General features: G+C 49.5%; 1 protein-coding gene and 1 long non-coding RNA gene across 2 annotated transcripts; both read left to right on the plus strand.

The window, feature by feature from the left end:
• The first annotated feature begins 3,590 nt into the window (after window positions 1-3,590).
• On the plus strand, window positions 3,591-8,592 carry LOC133047015 (UL16-binding protein 6-like). Its single transcript, XM_061130061.1, has 3 exons — window positions 3,591-3,715; window positions 7,199-7,462; window positions 7,838-8,592. Exons 1-3 carry the CDS (start codon window positions 3,628-3,630, stop codon window positions 8,032-8,034), a joined length of 549 nt encoding a protein of 182 aa, XP_060986044.1. The 5' UTR covers window positions 3,591-3,627; the 3' UTR covers window positions 8,035-8,592.
• Window positions 8,593-12,682: 4,090 nt separating this feature from the next.
• Window positions 12,683-17,406, plus strand: LOC133047148 (uncharacterized). Its single transcript, XR_009690676.1, has 5 exons — window positions 12,683-12,878; window positions 13,495-13,758; window positions 14,084-14,289; window positions 14,948-15,242; window positions 15,503-17,406. It is a non-coding gene; the product is annotated as an uncharacterized LOC133047148 (long non-coding RNA).
• Window positions 17,407-24,445: the final 7,039 nt, after the last annotated feature.

A 24,445-nucleotide genomic window follows, 5' to 3' on the forward strand; every position in this document is an offset into this window, starting at 1 on the left:
ATGCGAGGAATGGTGGCTCGATCCCTGTTCAGGGGACTAAGGTCCCACATGCTGCCGAGCAACTAAGCCCACATGTTGTGACTACTGAGCCCAGGCACCAAAACTAGAGAGTCTGCGTGCTGCAATGAAGGATCATGTATGACCCAACAAAGATCCTGTGTGCCTCAACTAAGACCCATGCAGCCAAATAAATAAATAATATTTTTAGAAAAGATGACGTCCTTCTTTAAAAAAATAAATTCAGTCCAGAAAGTTCTCAGTTGACTTTGCTCAGATCCAAGAGAGGAATAACTATCTATGCAGCTATAGCCTTAAAATGTATTTCCTAAATCCTGTTACTTGAGCATCAAAATCACTCCTTGACCCATGTGCTGCAGACTGAATGTTGTGTTGGCAGTCATGAAAACAACATGGATCTCATTGTACTTCTCCATCAGATTCTGGATGCTTTGTCAATCATCAGTAATATTTTGAAAGGAATCTTTCATTTTGAGCAGTAGGTCTCAACACTGGAGTTAAAATACTTGGTCACCAATGTTGTGAACAGATAGGCTGTCATCCAGGCTTCATTGTTTCATTTATGGAGCACAAGCAGAATAGAATCAGCCTAATTCGAAAGGGCCTTGGAATTTTCAAAGTGGTAAGTGGCCACTGACTTCCAGTAATCTGCTGCATTAGTCCTTATCAAGAGCATAGCCTGTTCTTGGGATCTTTGAGGCCAGGCACTGACTACTCCTCTCCAGGTATCAAAGGCCTGGCAGGCACCTTCTTCCAATAGATGGCTCTTTTGTCTACACTGGAAACCTTAAACTTCATGTAGCCACCTTCATAGATTATCTTAGCTATATCTCTTGGATCACTTGGGGCAGATTCTATGTCAGGTCTTGTACTACACTCTGTATTTTATTTTATGGAGATGCCTTCTTTCCTTAAACTTCATGAACCAACCCCTGCTATCTTCAAAGTTTTCTTCTGCAGCTTTTTCACCTACCTCAGCCTTCATAGCAATGAAGAGAGTTAAGACTTTGATCTCGACCATGCTTTGGGTTCAGAAAATGTTGTGGCTGGTTGGATCTTCTATCCAAACCCGTAAAATTTTCTTCATATCAGCAATAAGGATGTTTTGCATTCTCAGATACAGATGCCCAGACTTAGAGAACGAACCTTCATTTGCTGGGGGGAAGGAGGCAGAAAGGGATAGTTAGGGAGTTTGGGAAGTTCATGTACACACTGCTCTATTTAAAATGGATAACCATCAAGGACCTATGTATGGCATATGGTGTGTCTGTGTGGGCACACTCAGTCATGTCCAACTCTTTCTGTCTCCACGGACTGTAGCCTGCCAGCTCCTCTGTCCATGGAATTTTCCAGTCAAGAATACTGAAGTGGGTTCCATTTCCTACTCCAGGCGAACTTCCTAACCCAAGGATCAAACCCACAACTCTGATCACTGTTATGTGGCTGTCCTGTCAGGAGGGGAGTCTGGGGAGAATGGACACATGTATGTATAAATGTGTGTGTATGTATATATGTGTATGTATATATACGGGTGAGTCCCTTAGCTGTTCACCTGAAACTATCCCAACACTGTAAATCAGCTAGACCCAATACATAATAAAAAGGTTTTACAAAACAGATTGTTTTTCGGTTGGAATAGTTGGAGAAAATTCTGGGGAAAAGATACAAAGATATGAAAAACGCAACTGCCACTTTTGAAGAGCCCAGAGCAAAAGCAGCATGCCTCACATGCCCCCAGCACACATGAACACTTAAGGGTTCAGCCAGTCACCTAAGTCACCCCTCTGACTGACCCCTGGGCACACCCCTCCCCTCACCCCATAGAAGAAACAAGCTCATCCGACCACCTCAGGGAGTGAGCAAGCAAGGAACCTGTCATTTGTTCTCACTCCCCTCTGATGCAACAGGAGCCCCAATAAAGCCTTGCCTCAATTTCTTTGGATTAAGAAATTTGATTTATTTCTATTGTCTGGCCTGTGAATTATTTCTATTGATTAAGGAGGCCAAGATCCCTGGTGTTTAACAATTTGGGGACAAGAGACACATGGGACCTGGGAGGAGGACAGGACACAGGCTTGGGTGGGGCACCAGCTTGGTGGGTTCAGGTGATCGATGTGTCAGGGGAAGACTCTCATGCATAGGCCTGGGGGACAGGGGCCTGGATTTAATGTCTGGGAAGAGGCAACACGGGGACCACATAGCCCCAGTGGAGGAGGCTGGTGAAGAGGCAAGTGACTTGGAGAGCAGGAGAAAGACGGAAGGACAGCGTTAGAGTCCTGGTCAGGACAGCCAGGTGGGGGAAGACGGGCCTCTCTGGACAGGCCTGGCCACTACCACCCGTGCGTGCTCCTGGCACCTGGACACAATGCAGACCCCAGGTGGGAGTGGAATCAACCAGGGGGTGATTTTAATGGGTGTCAAACACGATTATACTTCCCAGAACATGAAATTCGACCTAATTGCTCTTGCCACGTCCTTAAAACTCTGCTTGAATACATTTCCACATGTATCAATAGGGAACCCAGCCTCACTCACTGACAAGACATGAATTGGAGCACTGCCCTTGCTGAGGGGTCAGCGCGACCCTCTGAGGTCAGGGCTCAGTCACCCCTGAAGCTAGCAAAGGCCAAGAGCCTCGTGATAACAGAGAGATGGAGCCCTCTGTCACAGACATTCACCTCTCAATGTCACTGGTAGACCCACTTCCCAAGAGTGATGGACGACCTCACTCTTTATCAGCGGATAGCCCTGAGATGTGAAGGTGAGATGGTTAATGCTGCTTGTACGCTGCATAAAAGTAAGTTTTGAGGGGAAAGAAAACAGATCACACAGGCTACCGGTGTAGAACAAGCAGCTGGAAGAGACCGCCAAGTAGCGCCCGGTGGCAGCTCCTGATCCCAGTCTCCACGCGGAACTTTCAAATTCAGGTTGTGGCCTCAGTCCTCAAATTCTTTCTAATGAGCAGTTACTTTGGCCCACAAAAGGTCTAGGACTTCCCTGGGACAGAAACTACTAGGAACCCTATTGCTGATGACACGGCAATTAAGGGCTGTCTTCAAGCCTATTCTAGAGATCCGCAGAGTTCTCCAGTGGTGTTGGTTGGGTGTGGGGAGCAGCGTGGAAATCTTGAGTCTTTTTAGAAAAGCAGTGGAAAGCTTGAGTCTTTTTAGAAAAGCAGGCCTTCCTTCATAGCTCAGTCCCTAAAGACTCTGCCTGCAATGTAGGAGACCCGGCTTCCATCCCAGGGTCAGGAAGATCCCAAGGAGAAGGGCGTGACGACCCACTGAAGCACTCTTGCTGGAGAATCCCCACGGTCAGAGGACTTAGCCCTCGGGTCGCAAGAGTCTGACACGACTGAGGCAGTAACCCACCACCACAGGAAGACTGCAGGCGGGAATGGGGAGGAAGGTTTCAGGGGCCGGAAGGACTCCGAGGAGAAAAGAGACACTAAGGGACAGGAGGAGAATGGAGTGCTTCAGAGGGGGCGGCTACTGCCCGGCGTCAGTGACGCGGGGAGGAGGGCGGGGCGGAGAGTGGACGGGAGGGCGGGGCGAGCCCGCCTATAACTAGCGCCCCGCGAAGTCGGATCCAGCCAGTTTCCAGGTGGGGATGGCCTGGACGGCCGGCCCCGGGGCGCGTCTTGGTTTCCCGGCTCTGGTTCTGCTCCTGCCTCTCAGGTTCTGCACGGCCCGAGGCGGTGAGTTCGGGGATTAACCTGCGGGGAGCGGACACGAGGCCTTAAGACCCGAGAGGGATGGGGGTGTCCGAGGCGGTTCGGGGAGCGCCGCGGGGTGGGGGGAGGGGGGCGCCTCCTGCTTTTAAAGCTCCGCGCGCTCTTTTCCCGCTGGGCTCCTGCTCCCCGCCCCGACTCGCGGCTGGTTGCCGTTCCCCCGCAGGGAAGAGACAAGATCTGGGTGAAAAAGGAATCCCAGCAGGAAGGCAGGGGAGGCAGGGAGACGTGAGAGCCAGGGCGGCGTCACGAAATGCAGCTGCAGCCCCCCTGCCCGCCCCCTCACGTCGGGAATTCGGAGTCACTGAAGTGGGTGCAGGAAAGCTGGTGGCCGCTCCCGAGGGACCGAACCCACGGGGTTCCGGGGAAGGCTGGGAGGAGTCTGACCAGTTGCGTTGGGCGCAGGGGAGGTGGGGGCAGACGGGCAAGGCTCTAGGTGGAGTCCGCCACTTGGGCGGGCAGTCGGGATTGGGGGGGAGCAGTGCAGGAGGGAGGGGCGGGGAGATGGGTGGACTCTGTCCTAGGAAGCCTCCTTAGAGTCCTGCTTGGTTACAACATTATTCCCCATCCATCCCTTCAGTCCGTAAGCACAGGGGCTCCAAAAACTTCCCATATGTGAAGGGACCCTAAACCTGCCCTCTGTCAACTGGCACCCTATCCTCTTGCCTGAGAATTCACCCCAGCAGAAGCCTCCCAGCCTGGCCCCCAGGACTTAAAGCAGGAGAGACGGAGAAGAGTTTCCCAAAGTGTGTGACATAGGGCACCCCCACTTCTACCTTTTGGTCCCACATTCAGATTCCCTGAGACCATGGAGACAGTGGCCTATAATAGCTATTATTTAAGACAGGAGTTGGACAACCTTTTCTTCAAAAGACAGAGTAAATCTGTTGGTCTCGACAAGCCATTTGGTGTCTGTGTCCATTATACATCTCCACATTTGTGGTACAAGAGCAGGCAAAGACGACCTGAACAAACCTAAAGAACCATGTGACTGCCCTGGGTCACACCACAGTAACGGATGGCTCACCCCTAGGGACTCATGCAGGGGTGCCTTAGCTGCCTGTTTGTGAACCAGAAACTAGCTCTGTCCTGCCTTATAGGCTCCGGGTGTTGTGAATGTGAAAGGAGCATGGGTCCAGCAGATATGGGCTAATGTCCCCTGACCCCCTCTGCTCTAGAGTGACTTCCTTGGTCCATGGACATAGGGGACACTGCATGAAGCCTCAGGCATGAGCAGAGAATAGTGTATGCACGCTAAGTCGCTTCAGTCATGTCCAACTCTTTATGATCCTATGGTCTGTAGCCCACCAGGGTCCTCTGTCCAAGAGATTCTCCATGCAAGAATACTGGAGTGCATTGTCATGCCCTCCTGCATGGGATCTTCTCTCACCCAGGGATAGATCCCACATCTACTCCAGCTCCGACATTGCAGGCGGATTCCTTACCACTGAGCCACGGGGGCAAACCCCGGAGAATAGTCCTAAACAATTCTGATGTCAGGCCTAGGCCACCTGCTGCTCTCTCTTATTTGTTGTCTCTGGGCCTTCTTATGCCAAACCGCAATATCACTTCAATCCTCTGATGGCTGGTCTATCTGAACTAATAATTAGGGATTGATGAACGCAGATCATGATGGACAACATTGACATAGCATGACCAGAGGCCTCACCTCTACCAGCCCCCAGGACCATACTAGGAGCGATATTTAAATGGTGTAATATTCCCCACTGCAGATCGCTTGGCCTTGCTTCAGGACATAAAGGGTCTGTGTTGTGAACCTCCAAGTAAAATGCCATAGATGGCACATAGCACCTTTCCGACCACAGATACCTCTGATGTCACAGGCTCTGCTGGGTCCTCGGCCCAAGAAGCAGGTCATCATTCGCCAACAATCATCTATGACTGCTTTTGTGCTAGGACAGCAGTTTTAACAGAAAACTATGGTCTGCAGAGCCTGAAATATTTCATATGTACAATTATAGACATCTATGGGCCACACTGGGAATTAAATGGAGATAGGGATAAGGATGACACTCCTGCAGCCCTGGAGAGGTTGTAGGTTGTTACTCTGTCACTTTCTCCAGGATATTATATTGTGTTTACACATACTATTGGGTGATGAAGGTCAGTGTCAGAAGTGTGAACTTGGAAATCGCTTCTATGGTAGCCCTCACAGTAATTTACTAACTGTGAAGATTTTTCATTCATAATGCAAATGCAATGGAAGTGAAATGAGCACTCTGAGGATCAGTGGATGGGTGGCACTCCTGTGGGCAGCACGTGGGACAGACGTGTATTCCTAACCACAGATCTCAGGCACCACAGTAATAACAGGCGGCCGTGGTGATGTTTCAGATTGCTGGACACGATGTCAGCCCCACTCTAGGTCCTTGTGGATGTGGGCGTGGCTTCTCTGCCCAGTGTCCACTTTCCCCACTCACTGACCACGTGGCTTCCAAAGGCCAGACGGACTCGTGCACTCGCTGTGGTGAGGAGAGGCCCTCCTCGCTGCTGCCTGGCGTCTCTGTCTCTAGTCGTGGATTCTGAAGGCAAGGCCCGACTCCGTGCTGGACAGCGTGCCAGTGATCTGGACATTTTGTTGGGACGTCTGCATTCAGCTTCCTGAACATCCAGCCTTGTGTTTGTCTCTGTTTGTTCTTTTTTTTAATTTTCCCTTTCCATCGTGTAGTTTTTAACAATGCTCACTGCTCATCCGTTTGCCTCTAGGGTCGCCCTGTGCTATGAGCCAACATCGCACTCTCTGCAGTCAGGCCTGGGCTACACTGGGACTCTCTAGTCACTCTGACCACTGCATCTACTTTGTTTCTGAAATAGAGCACTTCCCCTGGCATCAGCTCTTTCCACCTTCTCCATCCTTACTCCTGCTGGAAGCCCACAGGAACACCATCTCCTACCACCATCCCCGATCTTCACCAAAAGTCATCCTGGAGCTGTTGGAGATGCTTCTCCTCCATTCTTTCCTCTCGGGCTCCATAGAACCTGGTGGCCTCACACCTTCCTGCCCTTTCACACCGTGTCCCCCCTGGCAGATTCATTTCTCTGAGCCTTTAATCCCCTCCTCTACCACCTGCCTCAGAAGTTCTGGATTTTCTCTTTCATGCCATGTGGACCAGGCCTTCTCCAGGCTTCCAAGACCCATCCTAGTGGAACATCAGCAGCATCTCCCTGTCCTTGCTAAGTCCTGTGACCCCTAAATGTGAATTCTCCTTTCTGCATCTTTGGGTTCTATGTTGGCCTTAGGAGCGGCGTGGAGATAATGTTATGTGGCTTCTCCACCTGCTCAGCCTATAGGTGGTGTTGAAGGGCAGAGTGGCCTTCCTGCTCTGCCAACCCAGCGCTGCAGCTGTACTCTGCTCTCACATCAGTGGGGGGAGGAGGTAATGGGTCTTTTTGTCCCAACCCTGCCCTCACCTGCGTTTTCCTTCACAGACACTCACTCTCTTTGCTGCAACTTCACCATCGATCATCAGCCCAGTCCTGGAGAGCCATGGTGTATGGTTCAAGGCCAGGTAGATGGGAATGTCTTTCTCTCCTATGACTGTGGAGACACCAAGATCCAATCCACAAGTCCATTGGGACAAGAGGTGAAAACTACGAACACTTGGGAAACACAGACAGAAACACTGAGAGACATCGGGGACTTGCTCACGGGGCAATTGCCTGACATCATCCTGGAGAAACACACAGTCAGGGGTGAGTTCAGTTCAGCTCAGTTCAGTCACTCAGTCGTGTCCCACTCTTTGCAACCCCTGGAACTGCAGCATGCCAGGCTTCCCTGTCCTTCACCAACTCCCAGAGGTTGTTCAAACTCATGCCCATTGAGTCCAGGGGTGAGTTAGGAAGTCCACATACTGAAGGAGCACACTGGGGGCTTAGCTGCATCCATTGTTACCCATAGGTAAAAAATGCAACTGGATATTGGTCCTTCCCTAGTAGTCCAGTGGAAGGAGAGGGCCTTGGAGGAGAGAACAGGGCCAAGGTACCTGGGCCCAGAGGAGGTGGACCCGGATGAGGCAAAGAATTTGTCAAGTTCAGAGCCTGAGCTCTTTCTTTTCCTCGGTGGGTCAGGCCCTCTGACCCTGCAGGGCAGGATGACATGCCGGCGTGAAGAGGATGGATACATCAGTGGATCCTGGCAGTTTGGCTTCAATGGACAAATGTGCCTCCGCTTTGATTCAGAGAATGGACACTGGACAGAGGTTCATTCTGGAGGGAGACAGGTGAAAGAGAAGTGGGAAAATGACAGAGCTGTGACCCACTTTTAGAAGAGGGTCTCCATGAAGACTGTCGGACCTGACTTCAGGATTTCATGGTGCACTGGGAGGAAATGTTGAGGAGCACAAGTGAGACGAGTATAAGGAAGTGGTAGTCCACACAAGGTGATATGGACCCAGTCTCTGTGTGTGTGTGTGTGTGTGTGTGTGCGTGTGTGTGTGTCTTTGTGTGTGTCTGTATCTGTGTGTGTCTGTATCTGTGTGTGTGTGTGTTTTAGCAAAGTGATCCATCTAAAGTGAGCTGTTGCTGAAACATGGATGGACTTAGAGAGTGTCTTACTGAGTGATCTAACTCAGAAAGAGAAGGAGAAATATCTCATGACATGCCTTATATGTGGAATCTAAAAAGAAATAGGACAAAGGAATTTAAAAAAGAGAAAGAGACTCACAGACTTAGAAAACAAGCTTATGGTTCCCCGGGGGAAGGAATAGTTAGGGACTTTGGGAAGGTCATGTACACACTGCTATATGTAAATGGATAACCAACAAGCTCCCACTGTATAGCACATGGAAAGCTCTACTCAATGTTATGTGCCAGCCTGGGTGGGAGAGGGGCTTAGGGGAGACGGGGTACATGTATATCTATGGCTGAATCCCTTCACAGTTCACCTGAAACTATCATAATGTTGTTCATGGCTATACCCCAATACACAATGTTTTTGGTGCTAATAAAAGAAAAGAATGTAAAAAAGAAATAAATAAAGTGAGTTGTCCTGGGAGAACACTGACCCGGGGATGCTCTGTCATCCTCCTTCCTCTTCCACCTCCTGACGTCTCTTTCTCACATTACAGGCCTTTGGACGATTGAACATGGATTTTTCCTGATGCCAAACCTGTAGACATCTTTTTGATTTCTGGGATTTATTTCTCACTGTACACTCTTTCCAGAATCATCTTCTCAATATCACCAATCATCCTTCTGGAAATCTGTCAACACCACCTCTGCTGTCAGCTCCTGAGGACTCCATCCTTATGTCACCGTCTCTATGTCCCAGCAGGACTGAGTGGCTGTGTTGGAAACCTCACTCCCCCATCAGCTGTCAGAGCCCCTGAGGACGGGGCTCCTCCATTCCCCCATCTCGCCTGGGGATCTATCACTGGGGCCTCCATGTGATGGGTGTAAACTGTCTGCACAGTAGGGGTACCTGAGTCAGGGGGTCAAGGAGGAATCTGCCGAGTTTGGGGTCTGGACAAGGGGCGTCACTCTTACTCTCCTTGCAGCATCACCGACCATGGGCCCCCCTACAGTGCAGCCCACGGCCACAGCCATTGATCTCATCACAGGGATCGCCGTCGGGGCTCCAGCCGGTTTTGGCATTATCATCCTAGCCTGGATCCTTTACAAGAACATGTACTGAGGGCAGAATCCACAGGGAAGGCAGGGGCACAGGGCCTGGTGTGAGGATGGGGAAGGTAAATCCCAGCCGACCCCTGCCCCTCACTGAACCTCCTCATCCTGAAAATAAACAGGTGGATAAGTCCCCATATCACCTGAGAGCAGAACTCGGACAAGCTCAGCCCTGAGATCTGAGAGGTCCCCAGTGTCAGATGACATTGTGAAAAGGGAGGGGCCTGCACTAGGCTGAGGGCCTATTGATGCTGAAAGGGTTGAGCCACGTCCCCTGACTGAGCACAGACCGCTGGCTGGCAGGGCCCAGAGTGGGTGGTGTCAGAACAGCAGGCGCTCAGGGCGAGGGCAGGACTCCCGGGGCTGAGGGCAGCATGGGGGCTCCTCATGACGTGTCAGCGGGGAGGGGACCCACCCAGGGGCCAAGATGAGAGGGGCCGGGCTCATCCCAGGAGGAAGGGCTGGGAAGGCCTTTGCAGACCCAACTCCAAAGGCCTGTTCTCACAGGAAGTGGCTTGGGCCAAGCAGGCAAGGCAGGAGCCCCACAGGAGAGACTGTGGGAAGGGGCGAGGCCAGGCCTGTGCTCCTGGAGCAGCAGCAGTTCTCACTCAGCCTGTGGCCTGCTCGTCACCAGCCTCCTGGGACCCAGAGCCTCCATCACTGAGCGGACCTGCCTTGAGCAGAGGTGCCTGGGGATGGTGGGCCTGAGCTGGGGTGGAGGCGCCCAGCTGGGCGAGACCAGGAAGAGATGGGGGCAGGGACCCTGGTCCTGAGAGCTGTGTGTGCTGCTGGCTCAGAGGCTGGAGGGGAGCAAATGAAGGAAGTTTGCCTGGAGCCCCCCAGCGCTGTCAGAAAGCAAGGCCTCTCCTCTGGGGACCTGCTCGCTGGTCCTTTAGGCCCCCCTCGAGTAGGACCCGGACCTGAGTAAAGGGAGCAGATTGATTCCTCACTTGCTCCAGTCCTGAGCCTGAGTAGGAGATGCCAGGGCCTGGGGTGACTCTGTGATGCAGGAAGGAAGTGTTGTAGAAAGGGGGACCTCTTCCAGGGCCCGAAACTGGGCTCTTGTCTAACACTCAGAAAAGGATTGTCCGAGGAGACACATGTGCTGACAAAGCAAGAGATTTTATTGGGAAGGGCACTTGGGTGGAGAGCAGGAGGTTAAGGGAACCCAGGAGAACTGCTCTGCCACGTGGCTCACAGTCTCGGGTTTTATGGTGATGGGCTTAGTTTCCAGGTGGTCTTTGGCCAATCATTCTAATTCAGAGTCTTTCCTGGTGGCGCACACATCGCTCAGCCAAGATGGATGCTAGTGAGAGGGATTCTGGGAAGTGGACGGACACGGGGTGTCTCCTTTTGACCTTTCCTGAACTCTTCCAGTTGGTGGTGGCTTATTAGTTCCTTATCAGGATCTCCTGTCAAAAAACAACTCATGCAAATGGTTACTATGGTGCCTGGCCAGGGTGGGCAGTTTCAATCAATGGCTTCCCCTAACAGAAGGAGGAGGTGACAAGAAGCTGCTGGGCCTGGGATGGGGGTGGGAGTGAAGGACAGAGGAGCCCCTCAGTGAGGACGGGGCTGGAGGGGGGACTGGGGAGGGGCAGCCGCAGGAATGTGACAGGATTTCCTCAGTCTCCTGGACCAAGGCCTCTTTCTTTTCTGCAGGAGACAGTGTTTCCAGAATGCCCCTTACAGGGGCTCTGCTGGCTACGACTCAGCCTTTTTGGCCGCCTTTGTTTTCCTTCTGTTTACTTTATAGCCGAGAAGTCAGAGCCAGGAGTTCTGAGCCTGCCTTCCCGTTATGATGACGCAATAGCTGTGTTGTCTCATGTCTCTTGTCATATCTGGTGAACAGACTCCTCAGTCTCATTTTTTTCCCCCAATCTATTTTGCCTCTTTCTCTTGGTGCTAAGTGATGGAATCCCTGCAACGAAATGTTCAGCGACTTGAACAAGAGACCTCCACACATAGGACACTTTCCGTCTTCTAGTTTGTGAAGAATCAGACTCTCCTCCGTGTGGCAATCTTGTTGTTGCAAATGATGATAATGCGAGAAAAATATCTTCTTCTATTACAGGACTCAGGGATTCTTTCTGTGTTCAGAGAAACAACTTCAGAATATTTTCAACAGAAGAAAATATTATGTGAGTGTCTCTTTTAGTCATTTTAGTTCCTAATACTAATACTTAAGTCAGTATCTTGCTATTGCAAAAAACATAAATTCTTCAGCTTTCTTTTTCTTCAAGGAGGGAACTCGGGACATTTCACCTTTTTTCCACCTTTTGGGATTAAATAGATTTGATGATTCTGCTACATTTATTGTGGAAGCAGAGAATAAAAAGAACACTCCTAAAGTAACCTGTAGCCTAGCTGTCAAGTTGGCAGCATGCCAAGAAGCTGTAAGGTATAGTTCGAGCCAAGGCAGAAAAGGAAAGACAACCTCAACAGAAGTAGGTTACCTTTAGTCAGGCAAGGAGGGGCAACAGCTGGCCAAAGACCAGGCTGAGCGCCAAGAGGGATGAGAGAGGCTCCATAGTTATAGGGAGGTTTGTGGAAGCGATAAGGGAAACATTAACCAGGCGGGATATTTTGAGTATTCTTTAGTTGAGATTGCATTTGTAGTTGGGCAGGGGGTGATAAGTCTTCTGGGCAGGTGTAGCGGGTGGAAGATTTCTGGGCAGGGGGTGGTAAGTCCCAGATAGATTCAACCAGCCTGGAGCATCGGGGGGAACTAAAGTTCTGTTTTGTTTTCTCCAAAGTTAGATGATTCAGCAAGGGCCTTTGAGACTGTTGTTTTCTTTTCTAGGGCCAAAAGACTCCTTCTGAAGCTATTTTAGTTACTGTCAGGCCTCTCTGGAGTCTTGGCTCCAACACAACTCTTGTACACAAGCCTTCCATTGTAGATCACGTGTGGTCACCTGCGGCCAGTCGGATTAACACTGGGGTGCATTGGGTGAGAGTGAATCTTGATCACTGAAGACAAAGTCCGCCAGGTTAGGATGGAGAAGGAAGTAGGGAGAAAAATGCAGGATGACTGAGCAGAAGATGGGAAAAGAAGCAAAAGAGGCAGCTGGGAGGCGGGGGTGGGGTGGGGGGAGCTGTTGTTGGAAGGAGGGGAGAAGCCAACATGACCCTGAGCATTTCGTTCACAAAAGTTAAGGGGTCTTTGGGGTATTTAAAGTGAATTTTGCTTTTTAATGTCACTGCTGTTTTTTGTGGTGGTTGTTGCTGTTTTTAATGAGGAATTACGTTTGAATACTTGCAAGATACTTCCTCGGTATAATTGTCCTTTGCATTGTTTTTGAACAGGGCTTCCTCAGTCTCGGACTGAAGACTTCGGGCAGTGGGCCGAGGCGGAGGTGTAGACACACTCCAGGCTACGATTTGCCCCTTACTCTTCTAAAACTGCTGGAAGGAATGTCTCTAGCTCACACTGCAGGCCATCTTTTGCTGATACTGCAGCTGATAGAACCCAGGAAGACTCTGGGCAGTGAGTGTCCTGGGATCTGGGGCTCTGGCAGGGGGAGTGGAGCAGGGGAGGAGGGGAAAGGAAGGGGCTCCACCCTGGTGGGGGCCTGTCTTCCAGCTCTGAGGATGGTCAGGTGTGGTTTAGCTGGACGGGCTGCCCAGGAGGTGACACCCAGTGTGCAGGGACTCCAGCCCAAGACAGGGTGCCTGGGCCTGTGCTCCTGGAGCAGCTTGCCCTCTCCTGCCAACCCCACCTCCTTCTGCAGTAAAAACCTTCCTGGTGATTAGGGGCCCATCCTGAATGTAGCCTGTGTTCTGTGGTCTTTTTTTCCACTCCTGTTGAAAGTACTGTTTGTTCAGATGGATTTTTAAGCCACTAGAAGGCAGACATTGTCTTCTGTTTTTGCTGCCTCAGAAACTGGTACATGACGGTAAAAATATGTCACATAAATCTTCCTGCTAACAGTATTAGACCCAAAGGATCCACAGTGGCATCCAAGAGATTAAAGCTCAGACAGTTGAAGATGAGGCAGGACTGAGGATGCAGCAGAGGAGGGGGTCTGGGATAGAGACCCCTCCCTCTGCAACCAGGCCCTGGAGGGGAATCTCCCAGACACACCTGTGGTTTTCTCTCACAGATGCCCACTCTCTGTGCCTTAACCTCACTGTCAAATCTCAGTCCAGACCGGGCCAGCCCTGGTGTCAAGTCCAGGGCTCCGTGGACACAAAGCCTTTCTTCCAGTTTGACAGTGACAGCAACAAGGTCAGACCTTTGGGTTTCCTGGGGGAGGAGGTAAACGACACCAAAGCGTGGACTGAACTGAGCCAGATGCTAGGAGAAGCAGGAAGAGACCTCAGGATGGTCCTGCTTGTCATCAAACTGGACAAAAAGGAGATGAGGGGTAATATGGGAAGGGGGTGGGGAGCTGGAAACAGTAAGAGAGGGGTAGGGGCAGAATGCATGCAGGGAGGTCCTTCTTGTGAAAAGACTGAACACGATCCAGCCTTAGAGACCCGGTGGACCTGATGGGTAAGAGGGGGAGGTCATGGTCGGAAGATCACGTACCTCTGGATGTGCAGACACACTTTACTGACTGGGGAGGATGGACTGTGGACAGTCCAGAAAGATTCACTGTGTGTGGGGGGCGCAGGTCCTCCCTCCCTGCAGGTCAGGCTGTTTTGTCAGTGTGAAACTGAGCAATGCTCTGGTGCATCCTTACTCTTCAGCCTCAATGGACAGACTGCCCTCCTCCTTGACATCATGAACATAACCTGGACAGGCATCGATCCTTGAGCCACAGGCATCGAGGAGGAGTGGGAAAACAACCAGGAACTGGCAGAGTATTTCAGGAAGATCTCAACGGGAGACTGCAGTTATTGGCTTAGGGAATCTCTGAAACACTGGGAGAACATGCTGCTCCCAGAGCCCACAGGTAACTGAGTGGGGTGTGGGGGAGGTGGGGGAGGTGGTAGCTCTCTTCAAAGGTCTAGTGCCTTCATGTGTGGATATGAGCACATATGTTTGTGCAATTGAAAATGTGGTAGCTGGATGGAGTGACTGATCTTTTGGTGGACTTCTTGTCTGGAGAGTCAGTGATAGGCATTACATAGGATTTCCCAACATCCTCCTTTCCCAGCCCACCTCCCTTAGCACAGGAGCCCCTTTCCTCATTAACCAATGACCCAGTTCCATAACCCTGCTAAATGGTCCCCAGATTTATATACATATTGTGTTTCCCGACCTTCTCTCCTTCCTGTTGTCCTGACCAGCTCAAATGTCACTTAGAGAAGCCCTCACCCCTCCCCAGACCGAATTAAGCACCTGCCCAGCTGTGTCCTCCCTAAAAAGGTCTCCCCACAGTAAACATGTCCACCTGCAAGATTGTCAAATAAACATTTGCTCTCTCCCTCAGTAGAAATAGGAGCTCTGTTATGAGGACAGAGCCCAACTCCATTCATCTTTCTGCCCCAATGGCTTCATGTAACGAGCCAGCATCTATGTAGGTGGACAGGTGCTGTCTGGGGACAGTAGATGCTGAGGAAGGTGGACTCTTAGATGTGACAAGGCTTGTGCCTTTTTGTTTGTTTTAGAACCACTCACAAAGGCCCCGAACAACCACCAGCCTGCATCTATCCCATTAAATAAATGCATCCTCCCATTGATCTTCATCTTCATCATCTTCATCTGCCTAATTGTCATCATCGTCAAGAAATGTATGAAGAAATCAGGGACCACGGAAAGTGAGAATCAGGCTGGCCTCTGGTTCCTGGGCAGGTTTGTTCTGGTCAGGACATCAGAGAAGTGAGCCACGGGTCTCACCCAAACCCTTCTCTACTGGTACCTAGGAGGATGCTCTTTCTTAGTCTTGGGCCCCCACACTTCCCGGTAGGTCTGAAATTACTCTGTTGTTGGGGTAGAAGAGGCTGTGTAGGCACTAAGATAGTGCAGTGAGCAGAGGGAAACCAAGTATCTAATTCTGTGGCAGGGAGGGGGAGAGGCGGGGTCTAAACTTTAAAAGTCTGGGGTGGAGTGTTGTCTTGTTGAGATCACACCCAGGGTTTCCCCAGTTCTTTGACGAAAAAAAAAATGTTTCTTTTCTGACAATACCATGATTCAGTTCAACAGTTTACCTAATGTTCTAACAGCTCTTCGTTCCATCATCTGATGTTTCTTCCATTGACCATGAGCCCTTGGATGAAGAATCTGATCCTTACTGACAGTCTGGCTGCCAGTCTAGTATATTCTCCTCTGCTCGGAGTTGTGTTTACCAAGAAGCTAGAGAACTCCTGACTTTCCGCAGCTGTTGATGGGCCCTTCCTATGTATTGACTTAGTCATTTTAAACAATTTGCTAAATAAGATATTTGCTCCTAATCAGTTAAGGGTATCAGCTTTACCTGATGCTTTTCTATCAGTTCCTTCCATTTTAGGTGGAATTGGAGTGTTTGTTGGCACTTTTAAATTCCATTAAGAGGAAAATGAGTTAGGAATAAATATATGTGGTTTAATGAGATATACTTTATGTGTTCTCACTTTTATGCACAGTTACTTCATGCTTTTATGGCCAGAATTGTATTCCCCTGAATTCATGTATTAAAACCCTAAACCCCCAGGACCTCAGAATATGACCATATTTAATGACAAGGCCTTTATAGAAATAATAAGGTTAAAATGAGGCCATTAGGGTCTACCCCTAATCCAATCTGATTGGTGTCCTTATAAGAAAATGGAACAAACCTGGTATGTTACATGGAGGGCCATGTGAAGACATGGGGATGAGATGTCCATCTGCAAGCTGAGAGAGTCAATTCCTAGGCAGGTTGAAAAGAATTCCAGGGACCCTGAGGAGGAGAAAGGGGTCTGGCGCTCTCAAGGAGGAGATAGGGGTCTGGAATTCTCAAGGAGGAGGAAAGAACAAACTTTTTTTCTACATCCCTTAATAAGGACAGAGGATGAGATGGTCCGGGAGTTGGTGATGGACAGGGCTATCTGCTCACAGCTGCTCCAGTGCATACCATCTTACTGGGGTTTCTCTGACCTTGGATGTGGGGTACCTCCACATGGCCGGTCCAGCAAAGTGCAACCAATGCTCCTGACCTTGGACGTGGAGTACCTATTCACAGCTGCTTCAGTGCCAAGCAGCCGCGGCTCAACCAAGATTGCTGGGAGAAATATCAATAATGTCAGATATGCAGATGACACCACCCTTATGGAAGAAAATGAAGAAGAACTGAAGAGCCTCTTGATGAAAGTGAAAGAGGAGAGTGAAAATGTTGGCTTAAAGCTCAACATTCAGAAAACTAAGATCACAGCATGTGGTCCCATCATTTCATGGCAAATAGATGGAGAAACAGTGGAAACAGTGGCAGACTTTATTTTGGGGGGCTCCAAAATCACTGCAGATGATGACTGCAGCCATAAAATAAAAAGACGCTTACTCCTTGGAAGAAAAGTTATGACCAACCTAGACAGCATATTAAAAAGCAGAGACATTACTTTGCCAACAAAGGTCCGTCTAGTCAAGGCTATGGTTTTTCCAGTGGTCATGTATGGATGTGAGAGTTGGACTATAAAGAAAGCTGAGCGCTGAAGAATTGATGCTCTTGAACTGTGGTGTTGGAGAAGACTCTTGAGAGTCCCTTGGACTGCAAGGAGATCCAACCAATCCATCCTAAAGGAGATCAGTCCTGAATGTTCACTGGAAGGACTGATACTGAGGCTGAAACTCCAATACTTTGGCCACCTGATGCGAAGAGTTGACTCATTGGAAAAGACCCTGATGCTGGGAAAGATTGAGGGCAGGAGGAGAAGGGGACGACAGAGGATGAGATGGTTGGATGGTATCACCAACTCAATGGACATGAGTTTGAGTAAACTATGGGAGTTGGTGATGGACAGGGAGGCCTGGAGTGCTGCAGTCCACGGGGTCACAAAGAGTTGGACATGACTGAGTGACTGAACTGACTGACTGACCATTTATTGAGATTTGTGCACTCAACTGTAGGGGTGTCATATTTCAACAATAAGTTAATATTGCAGTTTTCACTATATCTAGACATATTGGAAGTTTTCTCCTTCTGGAATAAAATCAGTTAATTCAATTATGAAGATGCTGTACATTTTCTTTTCTGATGAGAATCACAAGTTTTTATTAAAACTCCTGTATATCAAGGACACAAATTATTTCAGACTTCTATTTTCCACAGCTGCCAAAGAATAAATTTTGATTGTTTTAAGCTGGCGGGTATGGTAATTTTTTATGAAAGGACTTCACTTCCAACCCAGTCCGCATCGGCTTGAGCTGTATTTCCAACACCAAAGGTAGTTGGTGAGTCATAATGCAGACAGGAGACCAGTTTTAGAAAAGAGCAAAGAAATAGACCCAGGGATGTCTAGACACTTGACATCTAGTAGGTGTGGCAAGAAATACCAGTGAAGGGTGTACTGATCAGTACATAGGAAAGGGATAACTGGTTAATGATGTAAATAGAAAGGAATTTCTATTTGACACAATATACAAAAATTAATTTTAGGTTGATTAGTACATGAATATGACTGTTCATGGGGTCTCAGAGCTGTACGCTAGTAGGAGTGGATTTGGTGAGTTCCTTTAGGTATGGAGCTGGAGCATTAAAAAAGAGAAGGCACTGTTTCGGGTAGGATCCAGGTTGTTGTTGAGTCACTAAGTCGTGTCCGACTCTTTGTGACCCCATGGACTGCAACACACCAGGCTTCCCTGTCCTCCGCTATCTTCTGGAGTTTGCTCAAACTCATGTCCATTGAGTCAGTGATGCTATCCAACCATTTCATCCTCTGTTGCCCCACCCTCAATCTTTCCCAACATCAGGGTCTTTTGCAATGAGTCGGTTCTTTGCATCAGGTGGCCAAAGTATTGGAGCTTCAGCTTCAGTGTCAGTCCTTCCAATGAATATTCAGGGTTGACTTAGTTTAAGATTGACTGATAGAGACCTAAAATTCCTGGACCAGCTTGGGGGCAGAGTCCTGGCAGCCAGCCTCGTCCCAGAACTACCTCGAGCTGTGTGTGGGCTCTGAGACTGCTGCAGAGGCCCCTGTCTTGGGGGAGGACTCATCAGAGTATGAGTGTGTTTGTGTGTGTGTGTGTGTGTGTGATAGAAAGGAGGTAATGCCTGAGAGGAGAAGGGCAAAAGAGAGGAGTGTGTGTTGCGGTGACACTTATGTGTGATGAGGAAGGTAAGTGAAGAGAGTGAGGGACCACTGGGGAGAGTATGTTGGGTGTGAGGGGAGTAACTACAACTCATTACTATGGCAGGATGTTGGGTGTTTGATGTATGTGTGTGTGTGTGTGTGTGTGTGTGTGTGTGTGACTGTGGACAGACAGGTGAGCCTGGGACAGAAGGGGAGTGGACAGTATACATATGCAGAGGGCCCAGAGGGGGATTCCCTGGGGGACCCAGAGAGGAGGAAGACAGTGAAGGGAAAAGGCTGTGAGGGGAAAGTTTCTGGATGGCAGTGGACGTAGACGGAAGCCTTCTGTGTGGAACTGTTAGGTAGTTAGAATAGGGAAAAGGAGTCCAGAATGGCGGTGGCTAAAAGACCTGGAAGGGAAAAGCCCGCGAAAATAGAACAAAGGAAAGTCGAGGACCGGAATGAGAACCTCAGGTAAAACAAACAGCACTTCTGGCTGGCCCAATTTACATAGGATAGGCCCAGGGAGAGAAAAACATATAAAAAGAGGAGCCATAGCTAGCTCTCTCTCTCCCGCGCGCTGGGGCGCTCTTCTCTTTGTGTCTTTGGGTCAACATGCCCTCACACCTCGAAGATGGATTTTCCTGCTATCTTCTAAATAAAATAGAGCTGTAACACGGAGCTGTAACACTGATTTATCTAAGAGCTGTAACATGGTCCATTCGAGACCAGTGAGCTATAACACGGTCTGTCCAAGACCCGAGAGCTGTAACACGCCGAGGGGGCTTTAATGTCCGTCACTCCAAATCAGAGAACCGAGGAACATACACTCGCCTGACATCTATGGTGCCGTGACTCGGGTTTAACCCGGCTGAAACAACCTCCACGCGGAAGAGGCCAAGGGCCGCAGTAACCCAACTCAGCGAAGCTCCCACGTTAGAAGCAGAAGGATAAGAAAACCCAGTGCAAGGGAAGGCCCATCGTGCTGGAAACCGGGGCTGCGAAAAACAAACTCAGCAGAAAGCCCATGCGGCTCAGCCTCAGATTCCAGAAGACCTCTGGTTAAGGTAGGAGGTCCTCGCTCCTATGGCTGGAGGGACATATGCCTAACAAAATCTTAACTCCTTTACAATCTCTCGTTTCTTGTTTCCTCGAATCCCCTGCAAACAGGCGGGCGGCAGTGGGTGCAGTTGAGGGACTCTGGAGAGGCTACTCTTTGGTATGTGCCAAAGGCACTATCTGCTGGGCCCCAGTAGCTGTTACAAAAGCCGGTGGGGGTTCTTCTGTCCTTACTCTTTGTGTCGAAGATCAGATCAATGAAAACTGAGCACCAGTCAGATATTTAGCAAATTTCCTAGCAGGCTATGAAGGGGATTCCTTGGTACGTTTTTCCCACTGCTTTTTCCTCCTTTCCTTCAGCTCTTTCTCCCGGGACTCAAGCCCAACCAAAACCCAGGATGCCTGGCTTCAGGACCTAATGAAGCTTAGGCTCTGATATCTCATTGCAAAAATTCAGTGACAGACAAAGCTATAGGTAGCAATGAGGTGGATTTGTTAGGATTCAGAGAGAAGTGCCCATTCTACAGGGTACAGGCCATGGAATGTGGCCTGGCTAGGTTTTTCCAGCGGGGTTAATTCATACGCTAATGAGTGGAAAGATCATCCCAACCATTGGGGAACCACCCACTCCTCCATCTTTCAACAGTGCCTTAGAGCTGTCCTGCCACTTCTGGGTTTGTCTTTTGGCTTACAGATTGGGGATTAAGGTTTACTTGAATTTGACTTGTCATCTTGGACCCAATTGATTTTAATTGGTTTATGTTATACCCTCCTGCTATGTCATTCTTTCAAAGGTTCTGCTCTGTCTCCCCCCCCCTTCCCCCCTCCTCCCCGGTTTCATGCTCCTCTCCTCAGCCCTATCCCGGCCCACAATGTTGCCTCTACAATCTTCTAGAGGGATAACCGGAAAATAGCTGGCCTTGGGAGGGAAGTACAATATAACATCCAACCTCTTAATCCTACCAAGCACTGGTCACGCTGGAGACCTTGGGAACGCCCAAGCTCCAGCCCGGGGGTCCCAGGAGGTCATCACGCCTTGACCTGCCTAGGGATCTGGTCCTCGAAAGGTTGTCATGCCTCAACCTGCTCAGGGATCCGCCAGTCCCACGGGTCCCAGGAGGCCGTCATGCCTCGACCTGTCCGGGGATCTGCACCCTAACCGGGGACGCCTGGCTCTCAGCTTGCAACAGTACTGGGTAGGATAAACTTCAGAAAGCCTATTAGATTTTTGTTTTTTATTTTTCATTTTCCTCCCTAACATGACTATATTTCAGACGGGAAATAACCGATCCACTTCCCGGCAGATGCCCTTGAGATGCATCCTTGATAACTGGATGACCCTGAACACATCTGGGAAGGAGATCATTTTCTAATCTGTGTGAAAACAGGACTAAAAACAGCTCAACAAAAAGTAATTAGCTATGCCTGGGTCTCAGCAATAACTCAGGAGCCCAATGAGAAGACCATTGCCTTTCTGGAAAGGCTAAAAGAGGCCCTCCAAAAGTTTACCATTTGGACTTAGATGCTTACAAGGGACAGGTGATTTTAAAGGACAAATTCCTGTCCCAATGTGCATCAGATATCAGAATTAAGTTACAACAGCTACAGCAGCAGGACTCTGCTGCCTCTTTAGATGAGATGATCCAGACAGCCACCAATACCTTTTATAAGAGAGAACAGGAGAAAGAGGCCAAGGCCCAGGAGAGGGAGAAAAAGAAAGAGACAAGGCATGCCCGGGTGCTGGCCGCCCTCCAGGGAAGCCCTAGGGCACACCCTGATTCCTTGAAGGACAAGGCATGAGGGAAATGCCTCATCTGTAGACAGGCGGGGCATTGGGCCAAAGAGTGTCCTAACCGTGACAGAGCTCCTAGAACGGCTTGCCACAAATGCCATCAACTGGGACACTGGGCGGCACTCTGCCCTGGGGACCCAAGAGCCTCAAGGTCAAGCGGCAAGCCTTCCCTCACGATGGTTCAAGAGGACTGAAGCGGCCCGCTCCAGCCAGCCCACCTGTCACAGATAACCATCACGGGGCTGGAGCCAAGGGTGCAATTGGATGTGGCAGGTAGGTCCAAGAATTTCTTGGCTGACACAGGGGCTACCTACTCTGTCTTGATCTCCTACTCCAGAGCCTTCTCTTCCCAAACCTGTACTATTTTGGGTGCTACAGGAAAAGCAACTACTAAAAGATTCACCCAAGCACTTCTTTGTTGCTGGGATGGACAGATATTCTCCCACCAGTTTCTGGTGGTCCCTGAGTGTCCTACTCCCTTAATGGGAAGAGACATACTCACTAAACTGTGGACCACCTTTGTGATGGGAAGCTTTTCAGCCCCTAGGGCCCTACAGCTCCTGGTTACTACTGAAGAACCCATTACACCTTCTTCAATAGACAGGGACCAAAAACTATGGGAAGACAAAATTAACCCCCAGGTGTGGGACCAGGGGATTCCTGGACGAGTCCACCCGACTGAACTAGTCATCATTGTCTTCCAAGATCCCACACGGTTTCCTAACCGAAAACAACATCCCCTCAAAAGAGAGGCTCGAGAGGGACTACAGCCTTTAATAAATAAATTCCTTGCTTGTGGGCTATTGGTCCCCACCAGTTCGCCATGTAACACCCCAATCCTCTCAGTAAAGAATAAGGACGGAACCTGGCGAATGGTTCAAGATCTTCGGATCATAAATGAAGCTATAGTCCCCCTCCATCCCACAGTACCCAATCCCTATGTAATCTTGGGAGAAATCCCACCCAGTGCCAAGTAGTTTACAGTCTTGGATCTCAAAGATGCATTTTTTTTGCATACCACTGGCTAAAGAATCCCAGTATCTTTTTGCCTTTGAGTGAGAGGCCCCAGGAGAAAAACACCAACAGATGACTTGGACAGTATTACCTCAGGGATTCAGAGATAGCCCCCACTTGTTTGGACTGGCCCTTAGCCAGGATCTCCTAGATATGCACCTGGGACCTGATGGGGAAATACGACAATATATAGATGACCTACTAATCTGCTCTTCACTTGAGAAAAGTGCCCAACAATATGCAATTCAGGTTCTAAACTTTTTGCCAGAATGGGGATATAAAGTATTGTGTGCTAAGGCACAGATGGTCGAGACAAAGGTCACTTACTTGGGAGTTCAGAATACACACGGGTCTAGGAGGCTGTCCTCTGAGCCGGTACAAGGAATCCTCCAGTTGCCCTCCCCCATGACTTGAAAACAATTGCGAGCTTTCCTGGGGCTAACTGGGTATTATAGTATCTGGATAACCAACTATGGTCTAATTGCCCAGCCCTTATATGAAAGCTTGAAGGGACGAGATGATTCAATCCCACTGATGTGGGGAACTCCTCAAAAGAAGGCAGAGGCTACACTAAAACAGGCCTTAACTCAGGCACCTGCCTTGAGGCTGCCAGACCCAGAAAAAGCATTCCAAATTTATGTCCATGAAACAGAGGGAATAGCCTTGGGAGTGTTAACTCAAAGGTTGGGATCTGAGCCCCAGCCTGTAGCTTATTTATCCAAGAGACTCGATCCAACTGCCCAAGCCTGGCCCCCCTGCCTTCGAAGTCTAGCAGCTATTGCAATCATGATAGAAAATGCTTTAAAACTCTCCTTTGGGGGCAAACTAACTATTTTTACCAGCCACCAAGTAAAACAACTCCTAAATGGGAGAGGCCATTTATGGATATCTGGTTAAAGAATCCTCAGATATCAAGTAATGCTGATGGAAAATCCAGACCTCACTATATTCCCTTGTGAGGTTCTTAACCCAGCCGCCCTCCTGCCTACCCCTGAGGGCTCTCTCCCCTTTCACTCCTGTCTAGAAACCTTGGACCCCTGGACAAAACCCCAAGATGGATTGTCAGAAGATCCTCTGAACAGTCCTGAGGAAATCTGGTACACTGATGGAAGCAGCTTTGTCTTGGATGGAGAAAGAAGAGCCGGGTATGCAGCCGGGTCTCCAGTTTTGAGACCATAGAGGCTAAGCCTCTGCCACCAGGTACTTCAGTCCAATTAGCTGGGCTCATAGCCCTGACTCGAGCTTTAGAGCTGGGAAAAGGAAAAAGAAGAGCCATTTACACTGACTCCAAGTATGCCTTTCTGGTGCTACATGCACATGCTGCTATTTGGAAAGAAAGGGGCCACTTGACCACCTGAGGGTCCCCAATCAAATATGGTGATCAAATCCTTAGGCTCCTGGAGGCAGTCCATCTGCCCACTGAGGTTTCAGTCTCCCACTGTAAAGGACACCAAAAAGGGAGCACAGAAGTGGCACGAGGGAGCCAAGCAGCTGACCAGGCAGCTAAGAGAGCAGCATTACAGAACCATGACCTAATAGGGGTTGCCACTTTAGTTCCACAGGCTAACTTGCCAGAAACTCCTTCATATACTGACGGTGAGACTCTTAAAGCTAAGAGTGAGGGCTTTCAAGAAGATCATATGGGGTGGTTTCAAAAGGAGGGACTCCTTTTTCTGCCTGGGAACCTCCAATGGAAGTTGGTTAACTCCTTACATGCCACCACTCATTTAGGAGAAAAGGCCCTCCAAAGATTATTAGAAAGGTCCTTCAGAGGAACAGGCTTCCAAACAACTATAAGACAAGTGGTCTCCTCTTGTCCCACTTGCCAATTAAACAACCCTCAAGGAGCTCAAAGATGTCAGCTGGCCCAGCCCGTCCAATGATGTGGGGCCTATCCAGGAGAGGACTGGCAGATGGACTTCACCCAGATGCCAGTTTCTCAAGGGTACAAATACCTATTAGTCATGATAGATACATTCACAGGATGGATTGAAGGCTTTTCCACCAGGACTGAGAAGGCTGAGGAGGTGGTAAAAAAACTGCTCCATGAAATCATT

The sequence above is a fragment of the Dama dama genome, chromosome 26 (genome assembly GCF_033118175.1).
Source record: "Dama dama isolate Ldn47 chromosome 26, ASM3311817v1, whole genome shotgun sequence".
NCBI lineage: Eukaryota > Metazoa > Chordata > Mammalia > Artiodactyla > Cervidae > Dama > Dama dama.